General features: G+C 36.2%; 1 protein-coding gene across 1 annotated transcript in view; it reads right to left on the bottom strand.

Annotated features, from left to right (window-relative positions):
- Nucleotides 1–21562, bottom strand: part of LOC109678014 (cyclin-Y-like) — a 201499-nt gene that overhangs the window by 3171 nt on the left and 176766 nt on the right. The window contains exon 10 of the mRNA XM_074056153.1: nucleotides 17118–17231. Coding sequence (XP_073912254.1) covers nucleotides 17124–17231 — 108 coding nt within the window. The 3' untranslated portion in view covers nucleotides 17118–17123. The remainder of the gene's footprint in view (nucleotides 1–17117; nucleotides 17232–21562) is intronic.

Genomic DNA, 21562 nt, shown 5'->3' with positions numbered 1-21562 from the left:
CAATCTCTACTGAGCAGGATCCAACCAACTCCATACCTAGACCCACTGTGTATTTGTGTGGCAAGAGATAGTCACACACCAGTTGGCATGTTGTAAACAGAATGCTAACCTGGCAGGATAAGGGAAAGATAGCAAACAGACATCCCAGAGCCAACATGAGCCTTAGTCTCCTGAACAGGGCAAAGAGCCATGTGCATAGGGAAAGCCAAAGGAGTGGGCAAATGCAGTGGAGAGCACTCTAAGACACTTAATCCCTAGACCTGCTGCCTTATGGGGCAAGACTTGGCAACATGCCATGTTGTAAACAAAGCATTAGGCTAGAGGCATGGCTCAAGTGATGCAGCACTTGCCTAGCAAGTGCAAGGCCCTGAGTTCAAACCTCAGTACCACCAAAATAAATAAATAAGAAAAGCATTAGCTCAGTGGTTGGGGGAAGATGCCAAACTTCACTGCTGGCATGGCACTAAGCACAGCCTGAATCCCCTGTCCACGGCAAAGCACTGCAGATACAGGGCAAGCTACAGAAGAAGCCAAAGTCAATGGAGAACATCCAAACCTGTTTTATCCCTAGACCCACCACCCCACAGGGCAAGAGCTAGATGTTCACCAAGCTGTAAAAAGAGCACTAGCCTGGGAGGATAGGGGAAAGAGGACAAACTTCACTTGCAAATGATCAAGAGCTTTCCAGAGTGCTGAGTTACCCATCCAGGGCAAGGAGCAGGCATATGGATGGACTCAAGAAGGGGGCATATTAGCAGGGTGCACCTTGACCCATTACCTGCACATGGAGGCTGCCCCCTCAGTTGCTGCCACACATGGCTTGAGCTGAGCAACCCCCACCACAACCACCAAGCAGCCATACCCCAGAGCAGCCCCATCCTGTGGAATTGCTGCTACTCCACAGGACCTGCCCCAAACCACCTCTACTCACTACCAGTGGCCCAGAGACCTAATCGACCACTGACAGCCATATACTCAGGCTGACCCTCAGGGGACTCTCAGACAATCCCAGGCCTAGGAGGGAACCGGCAGTGAATGCATGGGGCCAAGCACAGACAGAACACTGAGGGTGAGAGGCTGGAGGAGAACATCAGCTGCACTGATGGTGCATAGCTGGTATACACTCCCCTCCTGAGCAAAGAAGTACTGACTTTTATTTTTCATTTTATTTTTCTGATTTTTATTTCCTTTACTTTCTTCTTTTAATCATTCTTAATTTTTCCTGAATTTTTAATCTTCCTGGCTACATTGTCTTTCTTCACCATGATTATATTTTATTCCCACACACTATTATTTCCTATATTCTCATCCCATGCACTTCACCTTCCTACATCTTTCTTTTTCCTTTGTGCTCCCCTTACCACTCTCATTTTCACTACTCCTTAAATCCTATAACATTAATATTTTTTAACCTCCTAATGTACCCTATAAGAACCCTAGATCCATTTATACATAACTTAATGGGTAGTGTAGGTGAAGTTTCCAATTATTCCTTACTTCATTTAAATATCTGGTTTAGTTTTGAATTGGTGGTTTGTTATTGTTGAGCTATACCCCTAGGCCAGTGGTGGGAAATTGCACATCGACCCTGCCACTACTCAGTCCTGCCAGAACACTGAGAATATTGCAACTGAAAGACTATAGATGAATAAAAGCTCCAACCAATTATTTTGATCTCAGTTGCACAAATCCTAATGCAAAAACATAAAAAATATTTTAAAAAAATAAGACAACATGATTCCTTGAAAAGTCAACAATTCTAAAATAAAGGAATTGAATGATAGTGAAATGGATGAAATCTCAAGTAATGAACTCAAAGGAATCATGATAAGAATGGTGGGTGAATTAAGGAAGACATGTATAAACACCTGAATGAATTCAAAGAGAAAAAAAATAAACAGCTAAATGAAATAAGGAACACAATGCAGGGTATGAACAAGGAATTCAATAAAAATAAGTACTGACCAAAAGGCAAATCAAAATTTTGGAAATCATAAACTCAATATCGCAAATAAAAATCTTAGTTGAAAGGTTCACTAATAGACTAGACCAAGTTGAGGATAGACTATTAGGATTTGAAGATAAAGTAGAGGAAATAAAACATTCAGGTAAAGGTAAAAACATTTAGAAAGTACAAACAGTATGGAAAACCACTGGGACAAAGACAATTCCTATAAAACATGGACATTTTAGAAGGAGAAGAGGTCTAAACTAAAATCATCAAAAACATATTCAATAAAATAATAGCAGAAAGTTTCCCAAATGTTGAAAAAGAGATGGTCATCCAGGGATAGAAAGCTTTTAGGATTCCAGACAAACAGGACCAGAAAAGAACTTCTCCAAAGCATATTATAATTAAAATACTTCATACAGGTAATAAGAAAAGAACACTGAAAGCTGAAAAGAAGCACCAAAAAAACATTTAAAGGCCAACTGATTAAAATAACAGATTTCTCAGTAGAAACTCTAAAAGCAATGAAGGCATGCAGTGAAAGTATTTCAACCACTGAAAGAAAGTAAGTGTCAACTTAGATTGCTATACATAATAATTAAAGGAGAAATAAAAACTTTCCATAATAAACAAAAACTACAGGAATTTATAATCACTAAGCCAGCATTGCAGAAGATACTTAAAGGAATTATATACATAGAAGAGGAAGATAAATGCAACCAGGAAAATAAGAGAAAGAATAAATCTCACTAGATGAGAAGCTAAGTAAATGAGATTAGGAAAGTATTAAACTTTATTAAAAAACAACAGAATGACAGAAATTACTATGTACTTTTCAATAAGAACTCTGAATGTTAATGGTCTCAATTCTCCAATAAAAAAATAAAGACTGGCAGATTGAATTAAAAAGCAAGACCCAATCATTTGTTGCCTATAAGAAATGCACTTCACTGGCAAAGACAAACCAGTCTTAAAGTGAAAGGTTGGAAAAAGATATTCCAAGCAAATGGAGTACAAAGCATGAAAGAGTAGCTACACTCATAAGTGATAAAGCAGAGTTCAAAAAAAAATTAGTTAGAAGAGAAAAAGAATGTCACTTCACATTGATAAAGAGAACAATCCATAAAGAAGACAACACTTGTAAACATATACACACCATCGGTGAGCCCAATTTCATAAAACAAACACTACTGGACCTAAAGCCAGGGGTAGACCCCAACATAATAATACTGAATGACTCTTGCAAAACTGAACATCTCTTCATGATAAAAGCCCTAAACAAACCAGTAAATAGAAGAAATGCACCTCAACATAATAAAGGCTATACATGGCAAACCTGTAGTCAACATCATACTAAGTGGAAAAAAAACTGCAATAATTTCCTCTAAAGTTAGGAATGAGCCAAGGGTATCATCTCTCTCCACTCTTATTTAATATAGTGCTTGAATTCTTAACCAGAACAATAATGCAAGAGAAAAACATAAAAGGGATATTAATAGAAAATGAATGATTCAAATTATCCCTGTTTACAGATAATATGACCTTATACATAAAGACTCCTGCAAAAAGCACTTAGATCTGATCAATGCAACAATAAAAATTATGAACTGCTGAAGAAAGAAACTGAAGAAGACACTAGAAGATAGAAAGACCACCCATGTTTATGGATCAGAGAATTAATACTGTGAAAATGTTATATTACCAAAAGTAATCTATACATTCAATAGGATCCTCACCAAAATCCCAATGCCTTCCTTCAGACATATATGTCATTTTTTTCACAGAGATATAAAAATCAATCCAAAAAATCATTTGGAAGCACCAGAGACCCTGAATAGTCAAAGTAATCCTGAGCCAAAAGAGCAATGCAGAAGTATCACAATATCTGACTTCAAAGCATGCTACAGAGCCATAGTAACAAAAACAGCATGGTACTGGCACAAAAACAGACACATAGACCAACAGAATAGAATAGAACATCCAGACATAAACCCTCACAGCTAGAGCCATCTGATATTCAACAAAGGTGCCAAAAACAAACATTGGAGTAACGACAGTCTCTTCAACAAATGATGTTGGAAAGTTGGATATCTATATGGAGCATACTGAAACTTATCTCTGTCTCTCACCCAGTACAAACATCAATTCAAAATGGATCAAAGATCTTCATGTAATACACAAAACTTTGAAACGACTAAAGGAAAACATACAGAGAACACTTGAAAACATAGGCATAGGCAATGCCTTTCTGAACAGAACTCTAATTGCTCATGAAATAAAAGTGAGAATTGACAAATGCGATTGAATCAAATGAGAAGCTTCTGCACATCAAACAAAACGATTACCAGAATAGACAGCAGACACAATGGGAGAAAATCTTTGAAAGCTCTTTGTTGGATAAAAGATTAATATTCAGAATATATAAAGAGCTCAAAAAATTAAGCAATGAAAGAACAAATAATTCACTTAATCAATGGGAAAATGACTTAACAGACAATTCTCTATAGAAGAAGTACAGATCAATACGTGAAAAAATATCCAATGTCCTTCCATAAAGGAAATGCAAATCAAAATGACACTAAGATTCCATCTCACACCAGTCAGAATGACTATCATTAAAAAAAAATGTTGAGGAGGGTGTGGAGAAAATTAAATCCTTATTTACTGTTAGTAGGAATGTGAGTTAGTGCAGCCCATATGAAAATCACAGTGCTGCAATACCACACTTGGGCATGTATCCAAAGGAATGTAAGTCAACATATAACAAAAACAAATACAACTCATGTTTAGAGCAGCACTATTCACAACAGCCAATCTATAGAATCAACCTACGTGCCCAAAAACCAATAAATGCAAAAAACAAAAGGGTATTTTTCAACCATAAAGTAGGATGAAACTATACAATTTGCAGGAAAATGGATGCAACTGGAGATCGCCATGTTGAGCAAGATAAGCCAAGCTCAGAAAAAGAAATATCACATTTTTGCTCATGTGTGGAATCTAGACCTAAAAATAATAATGAGAATGATGATAATGATAACACAACATGATTGTTAAAAGAGGACTATTTCAGGGGGGCAACCAGCAAAGAAGAGAGGGAGAGAAAGAGACAGTGCTTTTAAAGAGGAAGGGAGGAAGGGGGCTAAGAAAGAGTAAAAGAAGGACTGAATTTGATCAAAGTACAGTATAAACATGTACAGAAATATCACAATAAAACCCTTTTTTACAACTAATTTATACTAATGAGAAAGGCCCAGAGGATTTCTAACTCTAGGCCAAGAGCCATGGGAGGCTTGAACCACCTTCTGACAGTGAATGTGGTACACCAGAGAAACAGAAAAAGTGAATAGGAGAAAGTAAGTAAGTAAAAATTTCTCCTACAATTTTACTTAAGTTATCCACCTCTATATGTAACCTGAAAGTAATGGGTCCATTGAGCATCATTAAACCCAGGCTGCTTTGCAGTGTATCTCTACATAAGTATACTTCCTCTTGTAGGTGAAATTAAAAGAGACAGGCTGTGAATCATAAAAACAAGCTGAACTATAAGCCAACTACTTCCATAAGAGCTATGGTAGAATAAATATGTACCACCACGTAGACTTCTTCAGTTTGAAAGCACAGAAATGTGCTAAGAAACACATTTGTAAAGCACAAGAAAATCTCCAAAATAGTAAGGCTTACACATTTTATATTCACCAGGGTTTTAAGTCAGTTGAAATGATAAATACCATTTTGAAACACCCTCATTTACAAGACAAAGATGATAGACCTGCCTGTCAGTGCTGTTATGAAGATCAATTGGGATAAGCATATACAAAGCCTAAATGCTTGCAGATCACACAAGGAGAAAACTTTTGTTAATATCCTTCACTTTCTATGTACATATTCAATAAATGACTTAAGGGGTTTGGTGAAGTTAGCAAGTACATTTTGAAATAGATGACCATGAAGCATAGATCATGTCTATAGACTAATATATTAAGTGAAATAAGCCAGGCAGAGAAAGGCAAATGCTGAATGATCTCACTCACGTGTGGAATCTAAATAAGTTAATCTCATAGAAGCAGAGGCTATATAAGAGGCTTGGGTGGCCAGATCAGGCTAAGGGGGGCAGGGTAGATGTTGGTCAAAGATACATATAATTGTGATTAAATAGAAAATAGGTTTCTAAATGAATCCAGGAAGGTAAATATAGACAGACAGAAAGTAGACATTCCTGACTATCTGGGATCAGGGCGTGGGGAGAAAGGAATGGGAATAGGGGGATGAAGGTAATTACTATATGGTTATATAGCTCCTTTTATATGTGACAAAAATGTTCTAAAATTGATTGTGGTGATGGTTGTACCATGTACATACTAAGAATTACTGGATTGTATATGGTAAATGGGTAAATTATATGATACATGGATTATATCTCAATAAAGCCTTTTTTAAAAACACTAAATCAAGACAGCACTTCTCAGATCAAAATGTGCATACTCATTTAGTTTACAAAATGTTTACATTGTTAGTATATTAAATAAGAATAGTAATAGTAAAAGATATATTTATTGCAGGAAATTGAATTTATTGCTTGTAATGACCTCACTAGCCTCATGTTAATTTAATTCAGCCATAAGGTATTGGCGAGATTCTATTGCTAGTTACACTAGTTTTCTCTTGCAGACTCAAACTATGAATGACTTTATCCAAAGATTAAATCCAAACATAATTTAAAGCTTCATTCTTTCAACCTTCAAGAAGCAAGTAGTCTAGTTGGGTTGGAGACATGTAATTAGCAGAATGAAAAATAAGTCAATGGAAAGATGTTCTAAAGAATGGCGGTGGCTTTAACAAAGGATCTGCCTCAGGCTGCCTGGTAAAGGCAAGGTAGGCTTCAGTGAAAGACCCTGAGCTGAAAAATAGCTTCAACCTAGTTTCGAGAAACATGGGGATTAAACCATGTGGTGTTGAAAGTGACAACACACATCATATAAGAATACTGGCGTAGTTATTCGTATTGGTCATCTACTACAGCTTAGCATACAACCACAACAACACAGAGACGCTGATAACAGCATTTATTATCTCGTACTTTCTGTAAATAAAGGACTTGAATTTGAGAGAAACTTAAAGGAAAAAGACACGGAGATAAGACCTGAAGATGGACAGTGTTTCAGGTGGGCTGGCCACCCATATGGCAAAAACATAACAAAGCCTGTTTTGGAATCTACCAACTAGCTCATTATTTCTGGATTTTAAAAAGGGACAATAGCAGGAATAGAATAGGAAAGGTAGACAGCGACTATATCATGAAGGTTTTGCATGCCACATAAAGATTTTACTTCTGAGGCTATAGGCAGTCATTAAAAGAATTTGAGTAGGGCAGTAATATGATCACATTTTCATTTGAATTAGGTCATTTTGGCAGAAGTGAGACAGATGAATTGGGGGAGGGAGACAGGAGGGCAAATGGAATGAGATGAAATTCACAGACAAGTACACATATTGATGATTAAGTGACTGGTGGCCTGAGCTGTGTCAGCTGTGGTCAGGATAGAGAAAAGAAAGTGAAAAAATTACAATAGGATTTGAGTAAATTTTTTTAATATTACAGTTTTCTAACCTCCAAAGAGTTTTCAAAAAATTACACAAGGCTATTGAATTCATTTTCAGTTTAACTAAGAATGCTTGATGTCTTATAACAAACACATTTTGTAATTTTAGTATGAAACAGGTCGGTTTAAATTTAGGAATATTATTGGATAATGATGGCATTCATTGAGAAAAGGAATATAGGCTAGCAAGCAGAGCTGAATGAGAAAGAAACCAATTCAGTTGAGGGTGTTCATATTGAACTGCCTACACTACTAATATTGTATTTTGAGAAAAAATTGTTGCAATAAATTGTGGCCCAAAAAGGAGATAACTCACACTTGTAATTTTGGTTTAAACAATAGCTAAACATAATGTTAGAGAATAAATATGAGAAGGTTGAATTTTTGGCCATTTTATATGATTTCAGCATGAATTTGCTACGAAGTTAAGTAATTACATGACACATTTCAGAAGTTTCTGGGAGCAATAAAAATGGCACATTTATAATATGGGTAAAATTGCCCATTGTACTCATTCAAGGTAAAAAGAAGCAATGTCTCAAACTGGAGACATCAAGGATGAAGGAGCAGACTAAGCAAGATTTATGCCTTTTCCTGGAAGCAGACCTGAATACATCACTTTGAAACCCAATGATTTAAATGACTATCTTCAGGATTTATTTATGTGAGATATATACCTAACATCTCAAGTAACAATTACCATTATCTCTTGAAACCCAACATAATTCCTTGATTACTGATTGTTCAGTAATCATCTGTTGAAAAGAAACTTTTGACCATATCATGTTTAGTATGCCATAATTAGTAAAACTTGCTTTAGAAAGTTGTGGGAGGGGGTGAATTTAATTAAATTACATTGTAAGCACATATGGAAATATCACCATGAAACCCTACTGTACAAATAATATATGCAAATTTTTTTAAGTTGTGGAAGAATAAATGAAAATGCCGTTTGAAAAAGCTAAATGCTGCATAAATGCATGATATTCCTACCATAACCTGGAGCATGATACTACAATAGCTCTACCATACACCCTACCAGCCAGCCTGTCATTTCACCAAGCTTCATTAAGAGAATAACAGATGGGCAACATATAAAAGTTGACATTTGGAAAATGTGGGTTTTGACCTTTGGCTCTCTGCCCTCAGTCCCAGAGGGTGGCCCTTAATTCTATTCCACAAGAGACTACAGGAAATGCTTGTGTGGTCAAACTGGTTCCACCATTGGTTTTATTCCAACCAAAGCTCATTAGTTTTACTTTTCCCTTTGGATTAGTGGGTTATGATTTTATTTGTTACATTATAGAAGGCACTAACAGCTTGTATTTTCCTTATTCCCTGGCATTCAATCAACTACATATTCATTACATTTCCGTTCTTAAGATTAAGTGGTGGTTTGCTGTATATCCTTAGATTTGGTTGTCATTTTAAACATCTATTAATTGTTCTAACCATAATAATATGCCATCCATTCTACATCTCTCATCAAGATAAATTAAAAATGAACTAGTATTCTAACTTCAGCCTTAAAAATCTAGTCCTCTACTTTCCAATAAAGTAGCCTCTGGACACATATGGCTGGTTAGCAGATGAAACATGACTACTCCAAATTGAAATGTGCTGTAAGTATAAAATATGTACCAGATTTCACAGACTTAGTATGAAAAAATAATATAACATATCTCAATAAGTTGTTAAAATGTGTGTTGAAATGATAATATTTTGATTAGAAAAACAAGATATATTCTTAAAATTAATACTAACTACTTCATTTTATTTCTAATACAGTGACTGAAAAGTTTTACATTACAAATGTGGGTTGCATTATATTTGTACTGAACAATTTTGATCTACATGTTCAGAGTCTAGAAATTTCCATTCTTAATGACTATTTAGTATTACTAATTTAATTCATTCTTTTAAATGAAAGTAATTAATGGCTATTAATCATGCGGAAGTGACACTAACCTTAGTCTTCTACTTGACTTAGAAGCCTGTGGTAAGGACTTTCTGTCATTCCGAGTGATACCAAGTGCTGAACCAGAAGTGCTCTAATGCTGCACTTCCCTGGGGATGACCCCCTTGGCCTTGAGCTCTACTGAGCATGAGAAGCAGTGAGTGACACGTAACAGCCCATACCTTGCTGCATGTCTCAGGCAAATGTCCTAACACTTTTTCAAAGCAAAAGCAAGAAATTAGAAAAGTAGATTTGTTCCTAGTAGTTTTGATTTACTTCAAACTCAGTTCTTAGTATGTGTGTAATGTAATATATGTATTATGACCACCTATTCATACATTTGTAGGTATTTTTAAAAAACAGGTGGCCATTACATTTGTGCCTGACATACTAAAAAAAAAAAAAAAAAGAACCTTAAGGAAACTAAAAAACAAAAAAAAAAAAAAAAAAGAGAGAAAATATAGTGTTAAAAAAAATCACCAATCATCTCTCACACCACTAGTTTCATCCATGGAACAAAAACAAGAATAACAAACAGGCTTAACTATGTGAAAAAAGAAATATCCTCTGATCTAAAATATACAGCAAAGCCTTCACTAAATATAAAGGAAGAATAAGCCTAAAATGAACCCACTTGTGTAAAGGAAATGAAAAGAGAGAGAGGGACAGACCCAGAGAGAACCAAAGAGAAAGAACTGATAAAGGCTCAAAAGAAAAGAGTTGGATCAGGTAAGTTTGTCCTGCATAATTATCCTACCCCTCACTAAGGAAGCACACTTTATAGTTGTGGCAGAAATTTATTGCTTCAAGACAAACTTCTACTAAGAAATTATTCAGCAAGTTTAATAATGCAAAATAGTGCACTTAGACTAACTTAATCTTAAATAGACCTGTATTTTGAAAACAACTCACAAAGTAGAAAATGGAGAGTCAACTAAAGAATGCTCAACACTACTGTTCAGAGGAACTTAGTATTATTCTGGGTTTTTTTAAACTTCTAGTTTTCTAGATACACAAACTGAAGGACTGAATTTAGTTGACTTTCTCAAAAATAATAAACTGCCTGTAAAAAGAACAGAATGAGGAGTAAATTAATTTCCAGCTCCCTTTTCACTGATTTCTCAGATAATTATTTCCCTACACATCCTAACAGTGAAATTTGCTATTCTGACCAGACGAATAGCTTTTCAGAGATTTAACATGAAAAAGTTACTTTTTTTTATCATATTATTTTTGTATTGGTAGTACATTGTACATTTATGAAAGTTCTTACAATATATCATAGCTGAATTTACCTCTCCATCATTCTCCTAGAGCCTTTACTAGATAGATGATTCATGAATCAAGTTCAAATTTTTTATAAAATGGATACCTTTAAGGTATTTAAAGAAATACCTTTCTTTTTTATTAAAATGAGTTTAGGGTATTTATAATATTCTAAACTTTTCACTTTCAATATACCACAGACACTTTTCCTTTTCAATACTTTACTGCCATTTTTATTGACATAGTTTTCCACTCTATGATGTCCCTTAGTTTTTTTACTCACCACCTTATCAATCACTACTTACTTAGGGCACATAAGGTTTTTCACTACTACCAAGAACAGTACAGGGATGTTCTTTGGCTCATATTTTGAAACTTATGTGAGGATTTCATTAGGATAAATTCCAAGAGGTGGAATTTCTGAGTCAAAAATTATGACATTTCTTGGTGCCTTTGACAGATAATTGTAAAAATCACAGTCCAAATCAGTTGGACAAATTTATAATTCCACAAGAAATAAATGAGATGGCTTCTCATAACCTCATAAACACTGAGTGTTATCAACTGTTTTAATGATGCCTGACAGGAGAAGAAAAATATATCTCAATTTTTGCTCCATTAAAATATTTTTGACAAATCAAAGTGGAGTGTACATTTTCCCTTACATCTTTTATCCTCTACAATCTTGCTTAACCAGTCTTTCCTTATGCCATCTGTGAAAAAATATTGTCCTTAACGTACACAATAAGAATGTCAATTTCCATGGCAATCTTCAGGCACATTTGGCCATGTGATCACACTGAGGGGTCCAATACAAATTACACTTGGTAACATGTCAGTCTTAATGGAAAGAAAATATTTTAACAAACTGGCACAATCTAGACTATATGTAATAATATTGAAACAACTTCAAATCTACCAGGTAGAGTAAACCCCAAATTAAGGGAAAACAGCAAGTGGAAGTTAGAGTTCTGTAAGTTCTGAGGGATGATCACTATAAGCAATTTATCCATCGTTCTTAGTAAATTCCTTCTCTTTCCTATCTTTTCTTTCTTCCTATCTGCCTTCATCTCCAAGTACACACTGAATTAGGATTTTTGAACTCTGGAGAAACCTGATAAAACAATCCAATTTGTTTTCTTTCCTTTTTTTTTTTTTTCACATCTGCAAATTACTCGTAACCATAGTTTAATCTCAAAAAAACAGCACTAAATTTCAGCTTTCCCAGAATCAACAAATTTGAACCTCAAGTTGCAATGTGATTTAAAGATAATCATCTGCCATAATCTTTTAGACCAACAGCAAAATGTCTTACCAGAAATAAAACTTTGACCTATTTTTCTAGCTTCTCTTAATGCAAAAATACCAATACTAAAAGAGACAGGTTATGAGTAGTCTCTTCCAGGAATGGAAATTTACATCAGAATAAATCTGCATCGAGCCCATGATTTATACCCAACTCAATATTTTAAAGAAAAAATGTAATTGTGCAATTGTATAATTATGATTTAATCAATTGCTTATCTAAATCAATCAATAGCCTGTCAATATGCACCAGGATTGATTATATATTAACCATGATTTTCAAAGAAAACTTCAGAGGAAAACAATGACTAACAGAATGGACTTTAGCAAGAATCTGAATTTGGATTTTGCCCTTTATGGGCTGACCGGTTTGGGGAAAATTAGATAACTAATTTACATCATCAGTAAAAAATGGAGTAATTATAGCTACTCCACAGTTTTATTATGGAAGTCAATTTAAATAATATTGTATGTATATACAGTATTAGCATCATCTCAGCACAAAATTGTCCAAAATGATTAGCCATTATCATTCTTTAAAAGGTACTGAGATCCTTTGCTGCCTTCATCTTAGTTTCTTTGAAATTCATTGATTTGGAATTTCAACAACCTTAGTTTATATTGTACAAGACTACTAAATATCTATCGTAAGTATAAATTCTTGGTATACTTATACAACTTCCTTTTTATCTCTGACCTGTTGCTTATTCCTTAGTACAAAAGAATCTAGGTGGTTTTCCAGAAGGTTTTTAAAAAGACAGAAATGGTAAGAGAATAGAGAATCCCCTGTTAGAGCTGGGATTTAGTTGATGTTCTCCCAGAAGGACACTGATACAAGGATTTGAGTGCAAATAGCTTTTTGTTTTTAAAGAAATGTAAGGAAATAGATATGAGATACAAAGAAGTATGGTTTTTCCATCCAACTATCACTCTAGGTGACTTGAGCTTAACCTTACTGAGGAACTCTGACAGCCAGTGCAAAACACGTATCTTCCAGCTATTGTGTCCATGAGGTAGAGGAGCTGAGGTATTTATATCCCAGCTCCTGGGGTCACAGTTGAGGCTGCTCCCAGGGTTTGTTAATTCTCTACCACTTGTGGCCTCCTGATCATGGATAATGGGCATAGATGGTTTCTGTGGTTCTGGGGAAAAAGGAATCACATATCAAAAATGCTAATGCTGAGATGGAAATTAGTGGGCACCCACTGACTGACCAGCAGGATGAGAAGTATGGGCACTGGTATATGCTTCAGGGTGCCCAAAACTCAATCAAACTGAAAAAATGGGAGCTAAAAAGTAAATCATGCCTTGTGACAGAATTGATTCTCTAGGGTAAAAGTAACACATGAAAGAAGTATGAGCATAAAAAGCAGAAGGCTAAGATTTTTTGTTAAGTTAGAAATGCTGCAGTCACAAACAAAGCCCAAACTTTGGCTTGAAGGGTGTGGTACACATCTCAACTCAACTAATTTTATCTTGGTGTACATAAGCAAGAAACATATGGTGCTATCAGGCCTTCTCCAAAGGTACATTGGTTTCATCTTCATCTGACCAGCCATTATACATCCTGCAATACTTCTCAAAGCATACCCATGGATGTTGTTAAGCCAGCTACACTATTCAGAATCTCAGAGGCAGGAGTCTGTTTTGGAGCTTCTCTTCAGGACTGCTGTTTCCTCTCAGGAAAATTTGAATACCTCCAGACTCCAGAAGTCCTTTTGTACTCAAAATTTAGCTCATTATCATGGCATTTTCTTCATTTTCCTGGCCTGCTGCACCAACTTCAGTGGGTGCTGACTTCCTCTGCAATAGAGATCCAGGTAGAAATTGAGGGCTGGGAGTCTAGGCTGAAGTGGACCTAAAATTATGAGAGAACCTGTGACACCTGACCACTCCTTTCCTAACTTTTTCAGCAAATATTTATTGAGAACATACTTTTCTCTTAATATCTCTGGTAGACTTGCAGGATCAAGTAGGCCAGAAGCTGAAAAGTTCTCTTATATGGTGTGCCATTCAGTCCATTTCAGCTAAGGAGGTCAAAGTTGTAGACTAGATTGTCATGATCAGATTGTCATTTACTGTGCAATGTCTAAATGCCAAAATCTATCTAAACTCCTCCTTTGCCTTATTCCTGATCAGCTTGTCCCAGGGGGCACCCAAGTTAAATCCTTCTGTTAGACAAAAGATAACATGGACTGCTGGCAGTGGACATCAGTGTCTCAGCTATTATATGATAATATGTCATTATCATTGGAGGGGCATGTAAAACATTTGCAAGGAGTTATTTAACAGCTTTTCTTGGGATTCTTTGGGGTTGAAAGGATTTAGGAGTTGAAAGGCTTTAGGACTTTTTAGGTAAGAATTAAAGGATTTTCTTTATATACAATGATGTTTGTCATAATTATTCATTTTATTGATTTTTTTTTCCATTTTTAACATATTATCATGGATTTAATATCCTGAAATAAATATATCTCTGAAGGGGGCAATATGTATTTTTTAAAAAACAACTGTGATCAATGTGGAGTTATCCTGACAGATTAATGTAGAAAAGAAACATATTTAAAAGATTAGTATAGGGAGAAATGACCCAAACAATATATGCACATGTGAATAAATGAATAATAATAATAAAAAGATTAGTATAAAAAGGAAACATTTTTAAAAGACTGAAAATAATTGGAGGACATTTCTCAAAGGAAAAATGATTATATTATATTAAATGATAGGTTTCAAGACCTTTCTATATTTTATAGTGGAATTTTTCCTGCTACCTAGAGATGTGAACAAATGTTTAGAAATACAACCAAGTCTTTGTTTCTTTAAGAGTCTCATTATCCTTGTAACAAGATGATCAAACTGATAATGATACCATAAATTAAGTATAAATAGCCCTCACTAACAAGAAAAACACTGGTTGAATAACTTTTTAAACACACACACACACACACACACACACACACACACACACACACACAAAATACTAATAATTTACAGGTATTTCCTGGTGAGAACATGGAAGCAAGGTAAGAAGGAAGAGGGAAATAAATTATCATGCTAAATTTTGCCTTCATTATGTCAAGGAAACTGGAGCTAGCTTAAGAAGGAAACAAATAGCTCCTTCCCTGGGCCTATTTGATTCTGCTTTTCAGGCTATTCGTTCTTTATAGGAAACTGAAAATGGTTAGCAAGCTTTTTCACATCTTTAGGGAGGTCTTTCCACTTTTCCCCACAGATTCCATCATGCCCTAGTATACATAACGCCACCCAAATTTATAATATATCTTTTTTGTTCAGCCTGGCCACTGCAGGCATGTCCTACATTTCCCCTACACAGACAAACTACTCTACTTCCCATCCCAGAACCATATCCCATATCCTATTCACACTGTTAGCCCACTATAAGATAGCCCCCCTCATTTCCTCTCTGCCTTATCCATGGAACCTGTTCACATGCTTCAAGAAAGTATACCTAAACGAAATACATTTATTACTTACAAGCAATGGTGTACTAGTAAACCTTTAATAACTGGCTCTCCTTGAATGAGAAGAGGATTTCTGAGTTGTAGTTTTTTTCTTATTCCTGTGGTATCAGTTCTCCTACTGCAGCCAATTTCAAAACTTGGAGACAGTAAAGGCTCCACAATCTTGCTCTCAAAAGTTGGTGAAAGCTGTCTCCAGTATGTAATAGGAAGAAACAGTCCAAAGCACTGTAACTCTGTCTCAAGCCATTGCACTTGGGGTTGGGAAGGCCACACTGGAGTTTGAACTCAGGCCCTCACACTTACTAGGCAGGTAGTCTAACACTTGAGCCACTCCACCAGCCCTTTTTTGTGTTGGGTAGTTTTGAGATAGGAACACAAGAACTTTTTTCTCAGGCTGGCCTCAAACAATGATCCTCTTGATCTCTATCTCCTGAGTAGCTACAATTATACGATAAGCCACCAGTGACCAGCTAAAGTATTGTATTTTTAAGAGAGAAGAGATACTTTAATAGAAGCAACACTGAGCAGAAGTAAAGAGAATGTAGTTCTAGCTCTAATTCTTCCATTATACAACCAGGTGACCCTAAAGCCCATTAAATCACTCTGGGTCTTAGTTTCTCTTCTATAAAATAACAAAAGCATACTGAATAACTTTCTAAAGCTCACTTCCTCTTCATTTTCACCTTCTAGTGGAAACTTCTCTTCCTCAGCTTTTTTCTACTTCCAAGATCACAACTGCTTGCATTTTTAGCATTTCTATGCCATGTGCATTTTCCCCATCATATAGCATTGTCACATTTATCTCAGAGAAAGGAGCTTCTTTTTTTTTTGGGTACCAATTTCTTTCTTTCCATTTTTCTCATATGCCACTTGTGAACATAAAGAAACTGAATTTTGGCTTATTTGGGCACTATTATTAATATCATAAAGGAAAGGTCAAGAAGACTTTATATACCAAAGCAAAACTGGACATTCAACAGAGTAACAAATGGAATTCTTTCTATTTCAGTTTTGGCCATGACTTTAAGGCCTAGATACTATGTAACCATGAGGCAAGAAGAGCATTGTGCAGAACTGCTAGAAATGTAAAAACCAGGTCCACCAGCATTAATGATCTCCAAGCAATAAGAGCTCTGGAATTGGAAGGATTAGAGAATTATGTAGAGAGTAAATGGAGTACGGCTTCCTCAACAGAGAAAGACTATGTTTTTGCCTTAAGCCAAATGAGAGGGCTGTCAAGGGAATAGTTGGAGAGTTTGACAAGTATCCCCCAGAGTTTAAGAGAAGTTAAAGGCTGATATAAGACACCATGGCTAGATTGGTCCACAGAAACAATACAGAAAAAAAAAAGGTAGGAATTAGGATTTATGTAGAGAAGGTGTGTACCACAAAGTTGGGAATAAACCTAGGGGTTTCTTGATAGGATTGCTACAAAGGACAAAGTGACTGGAGAGATGAGTGAAGTCCAGGAATTGAGAACAGAGTCCATGTTAAACTTTACATCACTGTTACAATCCTGAGAGAAACAATTTAAAGGAGGGAATACTTACTTTGGCTCAGTGGCAGAGGCTTGGCCCATGGTTGGCTGACTCCATTGCTGTAGCAAAGCAGAACATGGTGGCAGTAGGAGCACGTGGCAGAGGAGGCTGCTCAGCTTCTGGCAGCTGAGCAGAGAGAGAAATTGGAAGGGGTAAGGGACAAGGAACATCTTTGCAGATCACACCCCTGTAAACTATTCAAGGAAACACCCACACTCCAAGCTTCCATTCCTTGGTCCAGCTCTGGTTAGGTAATGGGAGAAAAATGTAAGGAGAACAGCAGGTTTAGATTATCATCATGGACTTGACTTAGAAGACTAGTAAGTACCAGAGAATAAAGAGTAACTTAAAATGCCTGAGATCTTCACAAAATTTCACCCAAGAGTTAGTGGAAAACTACTCAACATAATGTGTTAATGGGACAGAGGGGGAAAAAAAGCAAGGCTATTTTAGGAACTTTTTCTAATAAGTCCAGTTTGTTGAATGTTTTCAAGGCCACTTAAAAATGCCTGGAGGGATCAGTTCATCTGCCCATTCACTTGCTCCTAACCAAGCGAAGTAAAACTTTATCTCCTTCAACTGTGTTGGCCCTCTATTTTACTTCCTTAGTAGTGCTTAAAACTGTGTTTTCTATTGCTTTTCACTGAAAATACACAGTATAGTTCTACTCCCTTAGATTTTTTAACTAGGCTAGAACTAGTATCTAAAACACTACTTGTAATATTCTTTATAAAGGAAAATATGTTCAACATTCAAAAATCAATGATTACAATGCAACCCATTTGGCAACTACATTCCCCTGTAAGTTATGCACCAAGGGTAACTGTACTTATAAAAGTCTTTATTCAAAATGATAACCCCCGACTAAAACTCATTATACCAATCTCCAATCCTTCAAAAGATATAGATGTTTTCCCAGAAGATCTGGTCTTGGGGATAAGGGAGACTCATTATTACATCTGTGTTAACTTGTCATGTTATGTACAGTCATGTACTCAGCAGAGGAATGGCACAAGCGATGACTTCCAGGCTAACATCTCTTGGGAGTTTGATTGACTAAGGTGATAAAGATGTAGTCTAAGAAATATGAACTTGCCCATGATGTTTTTCTCGAAATAGCAGCCAAAACCAATAGCCAAAAAAAGGACACAATACTGTCAGGTGAACAGCCATTTTTTACTACATTTTATACCAATTATTTCTTCTCACGTGACAGGTAGGCATTAATTTCAACCCCAGACCTCTATTTCACATACCTAGGTTTCAAAACAAAAGAAACACTGCCCTGGGTATCACAAAAATGATATGACAGCCTACCATATGAGGAATCCTTTTAGACTGCCAGCCAACAAGTTTGGTTTTTGAGGCTACAAAACTTTTGTAGGGTAGAAAGTTGAGGTAAGAGAGAAAGAAGACAGTTGTCCTCTCTTCTTTGAGAGTTCTCTGTATCAAAACATTAACTACATTTAGAGAGGTAGAAAAAGTGATAGAAATAATAATCTAGTGTCTGCTTGTTTCCATGGTGTCTTCAAGGTCCAGCAGATTGTGTCCTTGGCTGCTTCCTCTCTTCTAAGGACATGCTAAGCATTCAAGAAAACCTCCAAAAAAGGGTCTCCTGCCTGCCTAAAGTAATCCACAGCTATGGGACTGGGAAGTAGAGAATGCTCTAAACTAAAACCTTATGATGGAGAATGTTTTCTCTCTCTCTCTCTCTCTCTGTATGTGTGTGTGTGTGTGCACGTGTCTGTGTGTGCACGTGTGTGTGTGTGAAGATACATTTCCAGCCTTCTAAAGCAGTTTCCCAAATGCAGAGAAAGAACCAGGTCACAAAACATTCTCAGATTCTAGCCAGGTTCTACATGGATACAAAGGCTTAGCAGAGAAATTAATCTGATTTAATACTGTAGCAGTGTAAATCAAGAAATAAGGGGTTTAAATGAAAAAACATTTTCCCTAGTTAGTTCCCTAACTCCATTGTCTCAAATTTCAAATATTATTTCAAGGCATAAGAAAAGAAGCATAGGGAAAAGGGACAAGAGTCACATTGCATTGTTATTTAGAGTGGACCCTCAGCATCTGTCCATGCATCATTTATTCACTTCATTCAATTATTCATTCATTTACAAGTACGAATTAACTATTGCATTCCAAGTGCTGTGCAAGTTGATGGAGCTGAGACTGTAAACAAGATAGAAAAGACTCGTGTTTCCATGAGCAAGCAGAGCACAATTGTACTTTTAGCAATAAATAAGGTCTAGCTGAGTCAAAGTCCAGACTCTGCTCCCTGATATACTTGACCAAGTTGGCCAACCTTTGTGGTAAAAATTCTAAGCTTGATACTATCTTCTGTCACTACCTAAAGTATGACATCAAACAAGTCATGAATACTTTCTGCTTCTCAATTGGATGATTATGGCACCCATTTTAATCCTTAGTGTACATTCAGCTGAGACTCAGAGAAGAAAATGAAGTTTTATAAAGCACTACTTCAGTAAAATGTCATATTACAAATACTGGGAAACACATGTAGTGAAAATTCTTGAGGTACCATTCTATTTGCTATCCAATTCAGCTCTAACAAAAAAAATGCCTACTGTCAAAAGATAAGAGCCAAAAGTATGAAGCAAGTGATGATTATAACTAAATATTTACACAATGCAACCTGAAGAACATATAACAAACACTTGGTTCTGCATAAAATCTCAAGCTAGAGCATAATGATGTTCTGCAGAGTTTCTTTGAATTATTCATAAACTAAGAAAAAGTAAATGGATTTTTCTATCAAGTAATCTTCAGAGCTTAAGAGAAATAAAACAAATGGATTTGCCAAAATAGACAAATATGATTTTTTTTTATTGAACAGATAGGTTTATTTCAGTTAATCCTGATGACTCTAGAAAAAGAAGTTAGGAAATAGTACACAAGAGTTTGGATTTTTTTCTGCCTTTCTCTTCCATGTCTCCACTAAAAGAGCCAAGGATGGGGAACTGGGGCTTTCTTTACCTTTCTTCCATAATCCAGTGACATTTTTCAGCTGGAAAGTGGGCAGTACTTCTCAGCTGTGATCCAGAATGATCAAGGTCAGCTTCAGAGAGGATGATTAAAAGGAGTAATTATGGAGTGGACAAACATTGAAACCATAAATTAATGTAAATGTTTTGAGTGACTTTACCTTTAGGAACAAAATATATTTTTTAATAAAGGGAATGTGCAAAAAAAAATTCACAAGTGGGTCTACTGGGTTCCTTGGAAGGCAATTGGTGCCTAGGGGTTCTTATGTTTAGACAATGAGGACAAGGGGTTTAAATGCAAACCCACTGAGGAACCAAAACCTGCCATTGTGGGAGCAGTCAATCAAAAAGATTTTCAATGAATGCTTCTAGCAGTGGTGATATTGTGGATGCAGTGCAGCTCAAGGAGTTGCACTTTAGTGAAAGCTCAAGACTGCTTTCCCTGTCTGCAAGTCCTGGCACACATATATGGGAGAGCTCTGACACTTTTGTGAACAGACAGCTTGATTCGCTCACCTTTGGTGTGGTGGGGTCTACCTCACCCTAGCACACTTCCCATAGGACAGAATATTAGCTTGGCATGAGATGATTTATCACCTAGTCATCCGAGCAAGAAGAGGTTCTGTTGAGGCCAAGTTCAGACTCCAGTACCACCACCAAAAAAAAAAAGAAAGAAAAGAAAAAGAGTAAAACTAATACTATGAGCAACTGTATAGCAACAAACTGGATGGAGTAGATGAAATTAATTTTTAGAAAGTCAGAAACTAACTAATCAAACTCAAATAATAACCCAGGTAGACCTCTAAGAAACTGGTGAAGGGGATGGGGGCATGGCTCAAGTGGTAGAACACCTATCTAGCAAGTACCTGAGTTCAAACTCCTGTAACCACCAAGGAGGAGGAGGAGAAAGATGGAACTTGGATCCCTACACCTCACAAAAAATTAGCTCAAAATGGAGGATAGACTTTAATGTAAGAACTAAAATTATGGCTCCTAAAGGAAAATATAGGGGGGTAAAGTCATGACCATTAGTTATATTCTTAGATAAAACACCAAAAGTACAAGTGACAAGAGAAAATAATGAATTCAGCTTCATGAAAATGAAAACCTATGGTGCTGTAAGTGATACCACTAAGAAAGTGAAAGCCAGGCATGACTATGACTGAGTGTCATCCTAGCTACTCAGGAGACAGAGATCAGGAGATCAAAGTTTGAGGGTAGTCCCAGGAAAAAGCTGGTGAGACCCCATCTTAATAAACAAGCCAGGCATGGTAGAACATACCTGTAGTCTCATCTATGAAAGACACTTAGTAGGAGGATCACAATCCAAGGCTAGCTAGCCCTGGGCAAAAACATGAGACCCTATGTGAAAAATAACTAAAGCAAAAAGGGGCTGAGAGTGTGGCTCAAGTGGTGAAGAGCTTGCCAACAAACACAAGTCCTAAG

This window comes from Castor canadensis, chromosome 15 (genome assembly GCF_047511655.1).
Source record: "Castor canadensis chromosome 15, mCasCan1.hap1v2, whole genome shotgun sequence".
Classification (NCBI taxonomy): domain Eukaryota; kingdom Metazoa; phylum Chordata; class Mammalia; order Rodentia; family Castoridae; genus Castor; species Castor canadensis.
Note: the sequence above shows the minus strand (reverse complement) of the source record. Positions and strands in the feature narration are given on the sequence as shown.